Genomic DNA, 13,126 nt, shown 5'->3' with positions numbered 1-13,126 from the left:
CCTGCCACGCTCCACAGCTCCTGCCCCATCCAGCTGAGGGATCGGCTGAAAGGGGATTCTTGAGCAGACACGGTCAATTAAAAATTTCAGGAGCACATCTGGTTTTTATTACGGGTGCACAGCCCAGCATAAAAGAGGGTCTCAGCAGGGCCTCTAGCTGCCCAGCCCAACTCAAATAAGATCAAGGGGGATCCTTGAGAGAGACCGTTTCCTTGCTCCAAGGAACGATCGCGGTGCCCCGGAGAGGGAACCTGCCGCTTTCCTGTGGTTTTTGAGGCCAGAAAGGGAGATCCTGGCCGATTCCCCACCCGCATGAGCAAATACCGCCACTCGCTGGCTGGCGGCCCCCGTCCGTCTCGTCTCGCCCCCTTTGCCGGAGGGACGCGCGGCGCCGGACCCCGGCCGGGCTCACGCTTAGGGAAGGGAGCGGGGCGCGCCGAGGGGAGGCAGAACGCAGCCCCCGCCCCCTCCCTCTCCCTCCGGCGGCTCGGCCCCGAGCCCCTCGGCCTGGGGAAGGGGCTGGGCCGCACGGTGCCCCTGCCCCTCTCCCCGCCTGCCAGGCTTGCGGGCCGAGGGCAAGGCAGCCCGGGCAGGCCCCGCCGCTGCCGCTCCCTTCCCCGCGGCCGGCGGGCTCGGCCCCCTGCCGCCGCCCCGCCTCAGCCCGCCCTCCCCGCGCGGCACGCCGGGCCAACATGGCCGCTTCCCGCCCCGCCGGGCGCCCGCCGCTCGGCTGACAGCTGCCCGCCCCGGGGCCGCCCCGCCGCCCGGCATGGAGGAGAGCTCCAGCTGCGAGAGCCTCGGCGCCGGGCGGGCGGCGGCGCGGCCGCCCAGCGGCGACTCCCTCTCCAGGTAACGGCCGCCGCGCCATCGCCCCCCGCCGCCGCCCGCGGGGTGCCGGGCCGGGCTGCCGCTGCCGCCCCGCTGCGGAGCTCGGCCGCTTGAGGGGCCCCTCGTCAGTCCGGAGCCGTCGCCAGGCGCGGGGGGAGAGGCAGAGGGCCGAGAGGGGTCGGCAGGGAAAAGGCAGCCGAGGGGATGGAGCTGGTGCCATTTTCTCCTTCCGTGGGCAGGAGGCGTTGGCGTTGCCCCACGGGCGCTGTCCCCGCGCTTGGTGCGGCTTCGTGGCGGCGGCGCACGCTGGCGGGCGTGGGCACCGCTCCGCTGCGGCCCGGCCGGCTTCTTTCGCAGGCGTCTAGTCAGAGCAGGAGGTGCCACCCCCAGCAGCCTTCTGATAAAAGCTCTCTGAATCACCAAAGCTGTGTGACCTGCCTCTGGTACGTGCAGTGAATGGACTTAGGCAGCCCACAGCACAGGTGAGCTTTTGCTGGAAGGGCAGGGTAGGGCACCACGTTTGCTAGGCACCTTCCTGAGCGCTGCTGTTCCCAGCTAGGCCTGGCCCTGCACTTTGCCAGTTCCAAATTCCCTGGGGTGTGTTGAGCGTTTGTGGTTTTGTCCTCATGGCTTTTTCTGAGAGCTTGGTTTTGCAATCTGAATGACTTTTAATGCGATGCGGGTAACGTGCGAGGGCTTTAAGCCACAGAAGCTGAAAGGAGGCATTCCTGTGCCTGCCACCCTTCACAGGCTACCGGCGAAGTCTGAAGTTTGTGGCTGGAAAGCGCGTCTTGCTTGGGCTGTACATTGGATGCAGGGGAGCGTGGTAAGGTAGCAAGGGAGGACGTTGGCTGATGGACAGGGTTGGTGGCATGGGAGGCCCTGGGTTTTGTGGTAGGGCCTGGGAGCGGGGTGACCTGATGGCTGAAAGTTGTTCTGTGCCACTCTGGCTGCCCTGGCCATGCCCAGATCACGGGGTGACAGGCTGAAGGGATCTCACCATCCCTCAGTCTGGTTAGGTCGAGGGGAAAGAGGCCTGGAGGCATCTGGCAGGCGCAGGTAAACTGCACAAGGAAACCAACAGAGAGCAGAGGACAGAATAATTTGATGATGGAAGGTGAAATAAAGATGAGGAGTCACGAAGGAGTCAAGAATAAAGAAACCCGAGTGCAAACTGGGCATTGCCTGCCCGGGGAGCAGCTCTGTGGGAAAGGCCTTGGGGGTCCTGCGGCTGGGAGGTGCAGGTCAGACTGCTTGTGACTTTTATTACCCAGTCTGGTCTTGAAAGGCTACAGGCATGGAGACTGCTCAGCCTCTCTGGGCAGCCCGTTGCCGTTTCCTGGATACTTTCCATGTGGGCACTGGGGCTGTTTTGGTCCCCTGAAGCAGTCTCTGCTCCAGGCTTCCCCAGCCTCCCCTCACAGGCAGGTGCTTCAGCCGCACCATCCCGGTGGCACTTGCCTGAACTCCCTCCAGCTCACCAGTGTCTGTCCAGCACTGCGGGGCTAAAACCTGGATGCAATATTCCAGAAGCGCCCTAATGAGTGATGAGTAGAGGGGGATTCTTCCCTGGATCTCCTGGCTTTGCCTCGGTTCTTACAGCCCAGGGTGCTGGTGGCCTCTTTGTTGCCAGTGGGAGCTGCTGTGCTCCCGTGCTCGGTTTTACCCCAGTAGGCACCCGCCAGGCCTTTGCCACAGAGCTGCTTCCCAGACAGGCAATATCCAGTTTGCACTTGGGTTTCCTTGTGCAGTTTACCTGAGCCCTGCCAGATGCCTACAGGCCTCTTTCCCCCTTACCTAACTGACCCAAAGTACTGGTTTTTTCCTTCTGCATCAACTCAGGCAACTTGGATGCATCTGGAGGTCAGTTACTGTAAGAGGCACAGGCCTATGGACACAAAAGAGCTTTCCTCAGAGGAGCCAATGGCTACAAGGAAAGTCCTGTTCAGCAGCATGCCTTGTACAGATGGAACCATTGGGAAGTTGAGATGATAAATGGGAAGTTGAGATGGTAAATCTTTTTGTTGAGCATGCACAAGGCTGTGTCCTCCAAGCCATGAAGAAGCCCAGACTTGAACAGGATTTCTTGGGTTATAAAAAAGCTTATCCAAAAGCTTTCAGAATTTCAAGTCTCTGCTCCAGCATCTAGAACTCATAGAAGAAAGCTAGCCAATTTTTTTTAATGTATTCCAAACAAAATATATTTTTCTTTAGCCACGTGTTGGAAATAGATGTTTTTAATTTGCAGTTAGTAATAAAAAAAACACCTCATCCTGAGATGGTGTATGCTGTGAAACTTTTTAGTTAAAATGGTTAAGATTAGGGCAAAATTGTAAGAAAATAAAATAAGGCTTTTGTAATGAGAGATGCTTGATGGCCTTCAGAATGTTTATTACCAGCTTTCCCTGCAAATCTAGTGATACTTATGCACAAATAAATAATTTTCCTATGAATTGGACTGTAGATCCAATTGTAGATGCAATTTATTTTAAGATATCTTTTTTATTAAAGTTGCACTGCAGTCTGATTTTATGTATCAGAATAATACCTCTGAAGCTAATGAGACTACTTGTATACATTGAAACATACATCTTTTCATAGCTGTGATTGTTGTCTAATAGCTTGAAGAACTGAATTGTTAACCTGTGACTATAGAGATGTGACACATTTTCACTAAGTGATTTTGTTTATAAAGAAAAGGTTGGGGGCTGATGTGAGGAGCACAATGAATCGTGAGGGTGCTGTCATCAGTTTTTATAATCTGTTTTATTTAAAAGGAACAACAGGAAAAATGAGTAGAAGGTCAGTCATCCTAGATTCACAGTTACCTAGCAATGTAAGCCTGACTGAGTTGTAGTTGACTGAATTGTTTTATGCGAGATTTAGAAGACCTGGAAAGGTGCTAGTATTAAATATACACAGCAACGCGTTATTTGAATTGTCTCAACTGCAGCTTGAAAAAGTGGTGCGTTTCTAGAGATACTTTAAGATCTAACTCCTCAAAAAGACATGCTTGATAGAGTTTACTTACATGTAAGGTTGCTCACATGAGTAAGTGCTTTAAAGAACATACATGTTTATTTTTCTTAATAATGCACATGAGATACGGCAATGATCATTGCTGTGATGTTTTAATAGACCTTAGTCATGTGCAATACCTGTGGTTCACGAGTTAAGATATGGGAATGACTGAACAAATGTTACCTGCTTTCTGTCCCTACGAGAAAATTGTTTGAAAAGTTATTTGTGAGACTCACAGTACAGTGGTTTGCACATGGTAAAAAATCCCCAGCTTTATTGGAAATACTGAGTTAGTTTCAATTGAGCAGATCACAGCTCATTAACTCAGCTGCCCTCGTAGTTGTGCTGAAACAGCTTTTTTGCTTTTCAAGTCTAAGCCGTCTCACCCAGTGCTAGGTTTGGGTGGCGCAGCACTGGACTCTGCAGCTCTCTGTTTTCCAGAGCTCAGTTTTTAATATGGACCTTCCCCTTGCATCCTGTTCTCTTGGAAGACAGATGACCAAGAGCCAACTACTCATAAAGAGCTGCAGTGGTATTTAATTAGCAGCTTGCAAGGAGCGATTGTGTGTCTGCTGTGTCAGGTCAGGAACAACGCGTGAGACAGAAAAAGGGAGTGAGGTAAAACACTGATTCTAATGTTTGATGAGCTACAGTATGGTTATGTCCAGAAAAGCAAGCTTTACTCAGTGTTACGGACTGGTTTTGCATCTATAAAATGGCCTGGGGATCCTGGCTGAGTGAGTGATAGACACATTTCAGCTGTGCTATTTAGTGAGACTTCTTCAAAGACCACCTTTAAAATGAATTTGTAGGTGGAGTTGTGGGTTGGGTGTTGGTGGGGTTTTTTTGTTTTTTAAATTTGAAGTTGCATATGGACCCTCAGACCTTTGGAATTCTAAGTAGCAGCCAACAAAATTCTACTGTAATCTTTCATTTCATGAAAGGAAAGCCAGACATAGCCATGTATGACTTTAGCAGAACACATCACTTTAGGAAAAAGGTGATGTCAAACTTGAGATCTTTTACACTTTGTGTTAAGTTTTTTTAACTTTTTGTTAAAAGTGATTAGGCATTTTGGTCATGCAGTCAGCTTGATTGTGTGCTGTAGTTTCTGAATGAATGTATATATCTTTGTATTCCTCTGAAATGTTACCTGAAAAAGCATATTGCAGTCCAGTCTGAACAACAGTCTAGTAAGATATCTAAGTGGCTTTCTGTCAGATCTGTTGAAGGTAAATTTGTATTTCCTGTGCAGAAGTGTGGAGGTGATTTTACTGCGAAGAAACTGCTGTAGGAGATGTCAGTGATATTTCAACCTCGGTATAAAATGAAAGAAAGAGATAAGGCAGTGGGCAGATGTTTCCTGCCAGCATGACTGTAGCAGTGTTTGATGTTACCACTTTCTCGTTGCTTGTTGCCACCTCTCTACTGGTGGTTATCATCCACAGAGCTCTGCAGACGCAGTGGTTTCTGTGCATTGCATTTTTACTGAAGCATATGAGAATAATCATGCTCCTTGTCTTTATGTTTGCAGGGATAACTCTGAAAATACAAACTCTGTGTAAATCAGTGCAGCAAGGTCTGTTGAAGCAATAGCTCCGTGAGGTATGAACTCCTCCCTTCGTCTCAAATAAGCTTCTGTCAGTACCTGGTCTGATTTAAGGCTCCATTGAAGGAATTCTTTCCCCATGGGTGAGAGTGATGCTGGAAGGAGTTATGTCTGTAAGTTGTTGGCTGAGGAGCGCTTGCTAGCACCACATTGCTACCAGATGTGTGAGCTTTGCTGATTGAGTTGTTTTGTGATGAGTCATTGAAGTTAGAATTTGAAAGGGAAGATTTTTGCCAGTTCTGGTCTTCAGTGAAATGTGAGTAGCTGTCATTTTCCTCATCAGCTTTGAGAGCACTTCTTGCATTTGATTTCTTATATGTGTGAAGCAGGGTTTCTCGAGTTGTTACCATTAAAGGCAAGTATGTTGCTGGCTGAGTGTTGATAATGAACTGGTTTTTGCATTTGAGAAACTTAACACTATGCCTAGAAGCAATTAGCAACTCCAGACAGGCTCATTATCATTAATTTTAACATGTGATTAATTTATAACACTTATTTGCAACTGAAGTCCATTCTGAGATAGCTTTTTCATGTACTGTATATTGTGAAGATAAAGAGCATTTTTGCCTGCACATAAGTTTGTAAAGTGAGGAGAATCTTTTGTTAGAGTCTGAGGATTTGGGGCAGAAAATAATCAAAATAACATTCAGTCAAGAAGACTTCAGAGCTTTTAATTTATGCAGCGCACTTGTGAAGAGAAACCATTACCTTTGAAGGACTTGGGAATTGTTTTTAGTAGCCATCTTTGGCATGCACATTTCTGCTTCTGCGTTCAGCAGAAACCATTCCTATTTCTCTTGGAGTGTGAGACCTTCAGTCTTAGAAGTTTTCCTCAGTCAGGCGCACACACCTCTTTGTCCTGGTTCTGACCGTTCATAAAAGTGTATGTGTTTGTTTTTTATTTATATTTTCCATTTGAGAATATAAAATACAATTGACATTTTCCTGTTTCCTGTATTGTGATTGAAGTTATATTGCTGTTTAAAGGCCTCACAGGAATTTGAGGTGCCACAGCTCTAGCTACTATCCAGGTACAGAAGGTGATGATTTCTGGGTGAAGGTGATGATTTCTGGGTTGAAGAGCCAGGGACCAACTATTTAGATGTGCCTAAGCCAGGACTACTAATGCCTGGCGGGTAATTTTACTAAGCTCTTGGATGTGCAGTTGAGTGCTGAGACTCCTTGCTGAGAGATTGGGCGAAGAGCAAGAAAGTCTAAGGATGAGATGAAAAACTGCTGTGGAAAGATGAGGCAAGATCTGACAGCTGCTGAGGAGTAAAGCTAGGCTCAGAACATGACTCTCTTGGGTCCCATCAAGCATTGCCTTTGCCGAAGGGAGATAGTAATGTTATGCTGACTAACAGTCTATTCGCTAGACAGTTTTGGGTTGTACACGTAGTTCTTTAACTACAGGCTATTTACCGCAGAAACCCAATTGTGGAACTTGTATTTTAGGACTGAGGGTGACCTGGCGATGTCTAATTACACAGTTTCTATCTGTTACGTGTTGGTACTCCTGCTATGACTTCAGTTATAGGTTAACACCCGTCTCACACGTATTTTGTTATCTATTTTTGATGTTTTATCGTCTCCCTTCCTTTACTAATTCTTTTATAGCTCATGTACAAAGACAAAACGTGCATTTGGAAAGGTCGTAACACCTCTTGAATGGCTCAGCAGAATCGATAGTCCACAGCTGCTTTTTCATGAATCTTTTCCTGATTACCTGCTTTACTGTTACTGGTTTTTCAGTGCTGAGGGTATCAGCCATTATAAAAAGAGACCTGATCCATATGCCAAAGGGCTTATGATACCAGAAAGCTTAGCTGAGGAAAAAACCCAGCAAGCATACATTAGAAATGCATCAGAACCTTCCAGAGGTCATTGTAAGGTGTTACATACAAGCTGTAGTTGTAAAATGGGACATGAAAAAAGTGGTCTTGTTATTTGTCCATGGGAAGCCCATTCCACCATGAAGAAGAGGGTGACAGCAAGATAATGAAATGCGTAGTTTGTAGAGGTGTTTGGGATAACCCAGGGAAGTGAGAATACAGAAGAGACGTTGTCACAGTAATTGTGCCTGTCTTCATTTTTAACTAAAAAACATCTGGCTCTTTTATAGCCCCAGTAACTGGGAACTAATTGAAGAAAAAAATCAGTGAAAAACAACAACAAAATATCAGTGGAACTTTTTGAGTACTTATTTTTCCTTTTCCTACCATCTGTGGTTTCTTTTGCCAGACAACGTTCTCAGTCAGTAATTTTCCAGTAATTTCAAGGTACCTCTTTTCCTTGCTTCTCTCTTGCCTGCCTGCTCCACGAATTCTTTTCCATTGCTTTCTAAACCCTGATATATTTAATGAAGAGGAAGTGTTAGCAGGTTTTGAGTCCAAAATGCCTTCAAGGTGATGTTCTAGTCATTTTGTTAGCTCTTTACAAATGCTCCCACTTTACAGATCTAGCCTTTTTGTAGTCTTCTGGCCATGGCTCCAGAACCATTGATGTTAGGTCATGCAATGATTCGAATTTGATCTGGGTCAGGTGTGGGTATGTGATCATATTTCTGCTGAACTAGTTAGAAAACACACGTTTATGGGTTTGGGTTGGGTTGGGTTTTTTGGTGGTTGTTTTTTTTTTGTTTTTTTTTTTCCTCTGGGAGGATGGGCAACACCTGTTTAGAATAAAACAGCATTTTAATCTGGATTTATTTACTGTGATACAAAGAGACTACATGGCGGTACAAAGTGTTACACTTAAAATCCTGTTCACAGGCAAAAAGGCATCATATCTTTATATAGAAAAGAATTTATTGTTAGTGTAACTGACATTTTGAGAGGTTAATCATTATTAGCCCAGATGCAATGATTACAGAAAAGGAATAATACTAATGCAGTTAAAACTGCCGTATGTACAGTTCTTAGTTTCTACCCCACTTCCTGGTGTTATGCTCACCCCTCCCCTACTCCTGTGGGTCCCAAGGTTACTGGTTTTGTTCTGGCGGTGGTGGGTGTTACAGTGAGTTGTCAGCATCAGGAGTCCTTTGCTGGGGGAATTATGAGGTTCATGTTGATGATTTCTTCTTTCCTTACTGTAGGATCCACCTGGGATCACAGAGTCACAGAATGGTCAGGGTCAGAAGGGACCTCTGGAGATCATCTAGACCAACTCTCTGCTAAAGCAGGGTCACCCAGAGCGGGTTGCACAGAGTCATGTCCAGGCAGGTTTTGCATGTCTTCAGAGAAGGAGACTCCCCAGCCTCTCTGGGCAGCCTGTTCCAGGGCTCCGTCACCCTCAAGGTAATGAAGTTCTTCCTCATACTCAGATGGAACTTGTTGCGTTGCAGTTTGTGCCCATTGCCCCTTGGCCTGTCACTGGGCACCACTGAAAAGAGCCTGGCCCCATCCTCTTGATACTCACCCTTAAGATATTTGTAGATGTTGATAAGATCTCCTCTGAGACTTCTCCAGGCTGAACAGCCCCAGCTCTCTCAGCCTTTCCTCAAAAGGGAGATGCTCCAGTCCCCTCATCATCTCTGTAGCCTCCACTGGTCCCTCCCCAGTAGCTCCCTGTCTCTCTGGAACTGGGGAGCCCAGAACTGGACACAGCACTCCAGGTGCAGCCTCACCAGGGCAGAGTAGAAGGGAAGGGTCATGGTCACCTCCCTTCACCTGCTGGCCATGCTCCTCCTGAGGCACCCCAGGATCCCACTGGCCATCTTGGCCACAAGGGCACGCTGCTGGCTCATGGGCAACTTGCTGCCCACCAGAATTCCTAGGTACTTTTCCACAGAGCTGCCTTCCAGCAGGTCAGCCTGTCAACCCCTAGCCTGTACTGGTACACGGGGTCATTCCTTCCCACGTGCAGGACCTTACACTTGCCTTTGAATTTCATGAAGTTCCTCTCTGCCCAGCTTTCCAGCCTGCCCAGGTTTTGCTGAATGGCAGTGTGGCCTTCTGGTGAACCAGCCACTCCTCCCAGTTTTGTAACATCAGCAGCCTTGCTGAGGGCACACTCTGTCCCTTCATCCAGGTCATTGATGAATCAGTGGAAAAGGACTGGATCCAGCAGTGACCCCTGGGGAGCACTGTGAGCTACAGGCCTCCAGTTTGACTCTGCACTGCTGATCGCAGCCCTGTGAGCTCTGCCATTCGGCCACTTCTCAGTCCACCTCACTGTCCACTCATCTAACCCACACTGCTTGAGCCTGCCTGTGGGGGTGTTATGGGAGACTTTGTCAGAAGCCTGGCTGAGGTCAAGGTAGACAACATCCACTGCTCTCCCATCATCTGCCCAGCCAGTCATTCCATCGTAGAAGGCTGTCAGGTTGATCAGGCATGATTTCCTCTTGGTGAATGTTGACTGCTCCAGATGACCTTCTTTTCCTCCACATGCTTTGAGATGACCTCCAGGATGAGCTGTTCCATCACCTTTCCAGGGATGGGGGTGAGGCTGACCGGCCCGTAGTTTCCTGGCTCCTCCTCCTCACCCTTTTTGAAGACTGGAGTGGCACTGGCTTTCCTCCAGTCCTCAGGCACCTCTCCTGTCCTCCATGACCTTCCAAAGATGATGGAGGGTGACTTGGCAATAACATCTGCCAGCTCCCTCAGGGGCACATCCTATCAGGGCCCATGGATTTGTGGGTGTCAGGTTTGCTTAAGTGATCTCTAACGTGATCCTCCTTGACCAAGGGAAAGTCTTCCTTTCTGCAGACTTTCCCTTTTGCCTCCAGGGTCTGGGAAACCTCAGGGTCGGCCTGGGCAGTGAAGCCTGAAGCAAACAAGGCATTCAGTAACTCTGCCTTCTCAGTGTCCTTTGTCACCAGGGCACCCACCTCATTCAGCAGTGGGCCCATGTTTTGCCTAGTCATCCTTGTACTGCTGATGTATTTGAAGAAGCCCTTGTTGTCCCTGACCTCCCTTGCCAGATTTAATTCCAAATGGACCTTAGCCTTCCTCATCATCTCCTTGCATGTTCTAACAGTGTTCCTATATTCTTTCCAAATGGCCTGTCCCTTTTTCCACATTCCGTAAACTTCCTTCTGTTTGAGTTTTGCCAAAAGATTGTTTCAGTATGTTATGTAAAACAACTTTACAGCTATCTCTTTCTTCATTGATCTGCAATTCCACATTACATCTGTTTTTTGCTATGTATGGTTGCTTTTATGAGTATTAGGCACTATTTCCTTTTCTTTGTTACCCCTAAAACCAGTTTTGTCCAGCTCCAGGTCTGCTTTTCTTTAACTGGCCATTGGTGAGTTGTTTATAGCTGTGGTCTCCAGTGTGAAGCCTGTGCCTCATCTCTTCTCATCCTGTGCCTGTACTCTTCTATGCCACATCCTGTGTCTCCACTTCTGCAGGCCTCTGCTATTGTACCAGGCTGTTGTATTTCTCTAGACAAAGTCATTATGTTAATGGTGAATATCTCATTCTTTATAGAATAACTCCTTGTTACTGCTCCCAGTGCTAAACTGTGGTTGTACCACACACAAATAAAAATAAAACAAAGTAGATACAAACACCTGGCCAATTACAGAAATTGCAGTCACAACTAAACCAAGTAAAACAAAGCTACAAGCAGGCCAAGAAAAGTTCAGGCAAAGCAAGAGTAACAAACCTCAGTCCTGAGGCCTTGAAAATTCACTACAAAGCTTATGGCCTATGAAGAGCAATGACAGGGCTAAAGTTTAATCCATCTATATTTCTCTGAACAAAAGTTAACTGGTGGAGTGAATATTCAACTGATCATCGCATAGTGATTTGTGAGCAAAGTGGTGGTTTGTTTTTATTTCCTGTGGCACAAAAAGCGCTAATGTCTGAATTACTGAGCTCCTGAACCACAGCCTCATTCATACCTCCTGCCTTTAGTGAAAGTAAAGCAGTTTTCCTATTTTTATTGCTGTGTTAATGAATTCTATTGTTGATTTCATTGGGTATCTTTACTATAAGATGGTGGTCGTCTTGATGAGAAAAATTGCACAGATAGGTAGTAGGACTAGCCTCATCAACTGTTTCAGCTAAATCTGCCCATGAAGGAGCTGGAGCCAGTGAATAAATTGGTTACATGTGGAAGATTATAGGGGCTGTGTGGCTGTTGTGGAAAGCAGATGGTGAAGGTAGGGGCAGGTCACTGAAACCTGTAGTACCGGAGATGAGCTGCTGAAGGATGACTGTCAAAATCAGTCATCAGAGTAGAGATTGGTTTAAGCAGCAGATGGGATACTTTAACAAATCAAAACTGATCAGCATCTCATTTGTAAGTAGAACACCTCTGATAAAGAAATGAAAAATGTGGAATTTTCATCTTGCATTTTACCCAAATTGACTTGGAGTAGGCTGTTCTTGAAAATTCAGGTTGTGTCCTCAGTCTAAGAATGGACATTCCACTTCAGCGCTGAAAATGAGCCTCCACACCTCATGAGAGAGTGCTTCCCAAGTCTTTTTCCTTAAAGGTGAAGAAGCACGCTACCAGAATGGTCACTAAATGCCAGGGTGAGAAGAGTGTGATGGGACTTTGTGGATGTGCTCAGGGCTTTTGCCAGCAGAGCAGTCTTGGCCTGTCCCTTGTTACCATCTGCATCTGCTGGGGTACAGCTTCTGCTGATCAGTGCTGCCTTCAGCACCATGGAGGGACATCTTTAATCCCTTTTTTTTGCTAAAACATATTCCGATTCTAGATTCCACATGCTTTTGCCTTGCATGAAGAAAAATGCAGGCACCCTGGATGAGATCTGTCTTATCTCACTGGACTCATACAGGTCCCTGCTAGTCTCTGGGTTTCTTTTTGTTGACAGTGGGGAAGAGTGAGTAATCTCAGTCCTCCCTAATGACTGTAAGGAGAGCCTACAGTGAGTAACTCGGATGTGACCACCTACACAGAACTCCCTCCCCATTGTTGTGGTAGGGTCAAAAAGTGCATTGAGCTTGGATTGTTCTCCGCTACAAAAAAGGAAATAGTTATTTCTTGTGGCATTCCTCTTTTTTACATATTAACTAAATCTGTTCGCAACTGCGGAGAGAGCAGAGATTTGTAGTCTGGATTCCTAAACTCAATTTCTTCATGAAGATGTGTATATCTGTCTAGTTTGTCCACTAATAGTTTTTGTAACATTTGGACAACTTTAGCCATGTTTGACAGAGGTGTGGAAGTAATAACTTACAACAAGTTTTGTATTTCAACAAAGACGGAGATGGGAAGGGACACAGTGTCAGGTTTTTTCCATTACAGAAAAAGCTTATTCCTTTTTCAACATAAGGGAATACCTAGATGAGAAAGATGTCATGAATATGTGCAGATTCTCTTGGACGAGGCTTCTCTCAAGTTAGAAATACCTTATATTCTCTCATTTTTGCATTTCCTTCTTTCCCTGTGCTTTCTTTGGTGTCCACAAAAGGCTGCGTTCAGTTGAAAACAAAAATACAAACTTCTCTGTCCCAAGACGCTAATCTGGAACCCAGGTCATGATCTAGTTCAGATTGCCGTATCTCGATATGAAGTAGGGAAGTAACACTTCCTCAGCAGAGTCAATACATTCCGCAAGTGATACAGTTGAAGTGTCCACTCCGGGAGAGCTGAATTTTCATCCACACTCCATTGTCTGGGTTTCCATTGACTAAGTGGGAGCATAGACACTTGCAGCCAAACCATTCAGACCTATTGATCATCCTCCTC

The 13,126-nt window shown here is 46.7% G+C and overlaps 1 protein-coding gene across 3 annotated transcripts in view; it reads left to right on the top strand.

Annotated features, from left to right (window-relative positions):
- The first annotated feature begins 676 nt into the window (after window positions 1-676).
- MTMR2 (myotubularin related protein 2) overlaps window positions 677-13,126 on the top strand; it is a 65,902-nt gene continuing 53,452 nt past the window's right edge. The window contains exons 1-2 of one of the 3 annotated variants that reach the window (XM_037376293.1): window positions 758-849; window positions 5,384-5,454. Coding sequence is in view for 1 of the 3 variants with exons in the window: in XM_037376292.1 (XP_037232189.1) it covers window positions 770-849 (80 nt within the window). In the remaining 2 variants the exon portion in view is untranslated. Of the gene's footprint in view, window positions 850-5,383; window positions 5,455-8,733; window positions 8,755-13,126 lie in introns of those variants that run through there. The other 2 variants (XM_037376292.1, XM_037376296.1) reach the window with 2 other exon arrangements.

The sequence above is a fragment of the Falco rusticolus genome, chromosome 2 (genome assembly GCF_015220075.1).
Source record: "Falco rusticolus isolate bFalRus1 chromosome 2, bFalRus1.pri, whole genome shotgun sequence".
In the NCBI taxonomy this organism is placed as follows: Eukaryota; Metazoa; Chordata; class Aves; order Falconiformes; family Falconidae; genus Falco; species Falco rusticolus.
The sequence above is the reverse complement of the archived record's forward strand: the minus strand, read 5'-3'. Positions and strand labels throughout refer to the sequence as shown.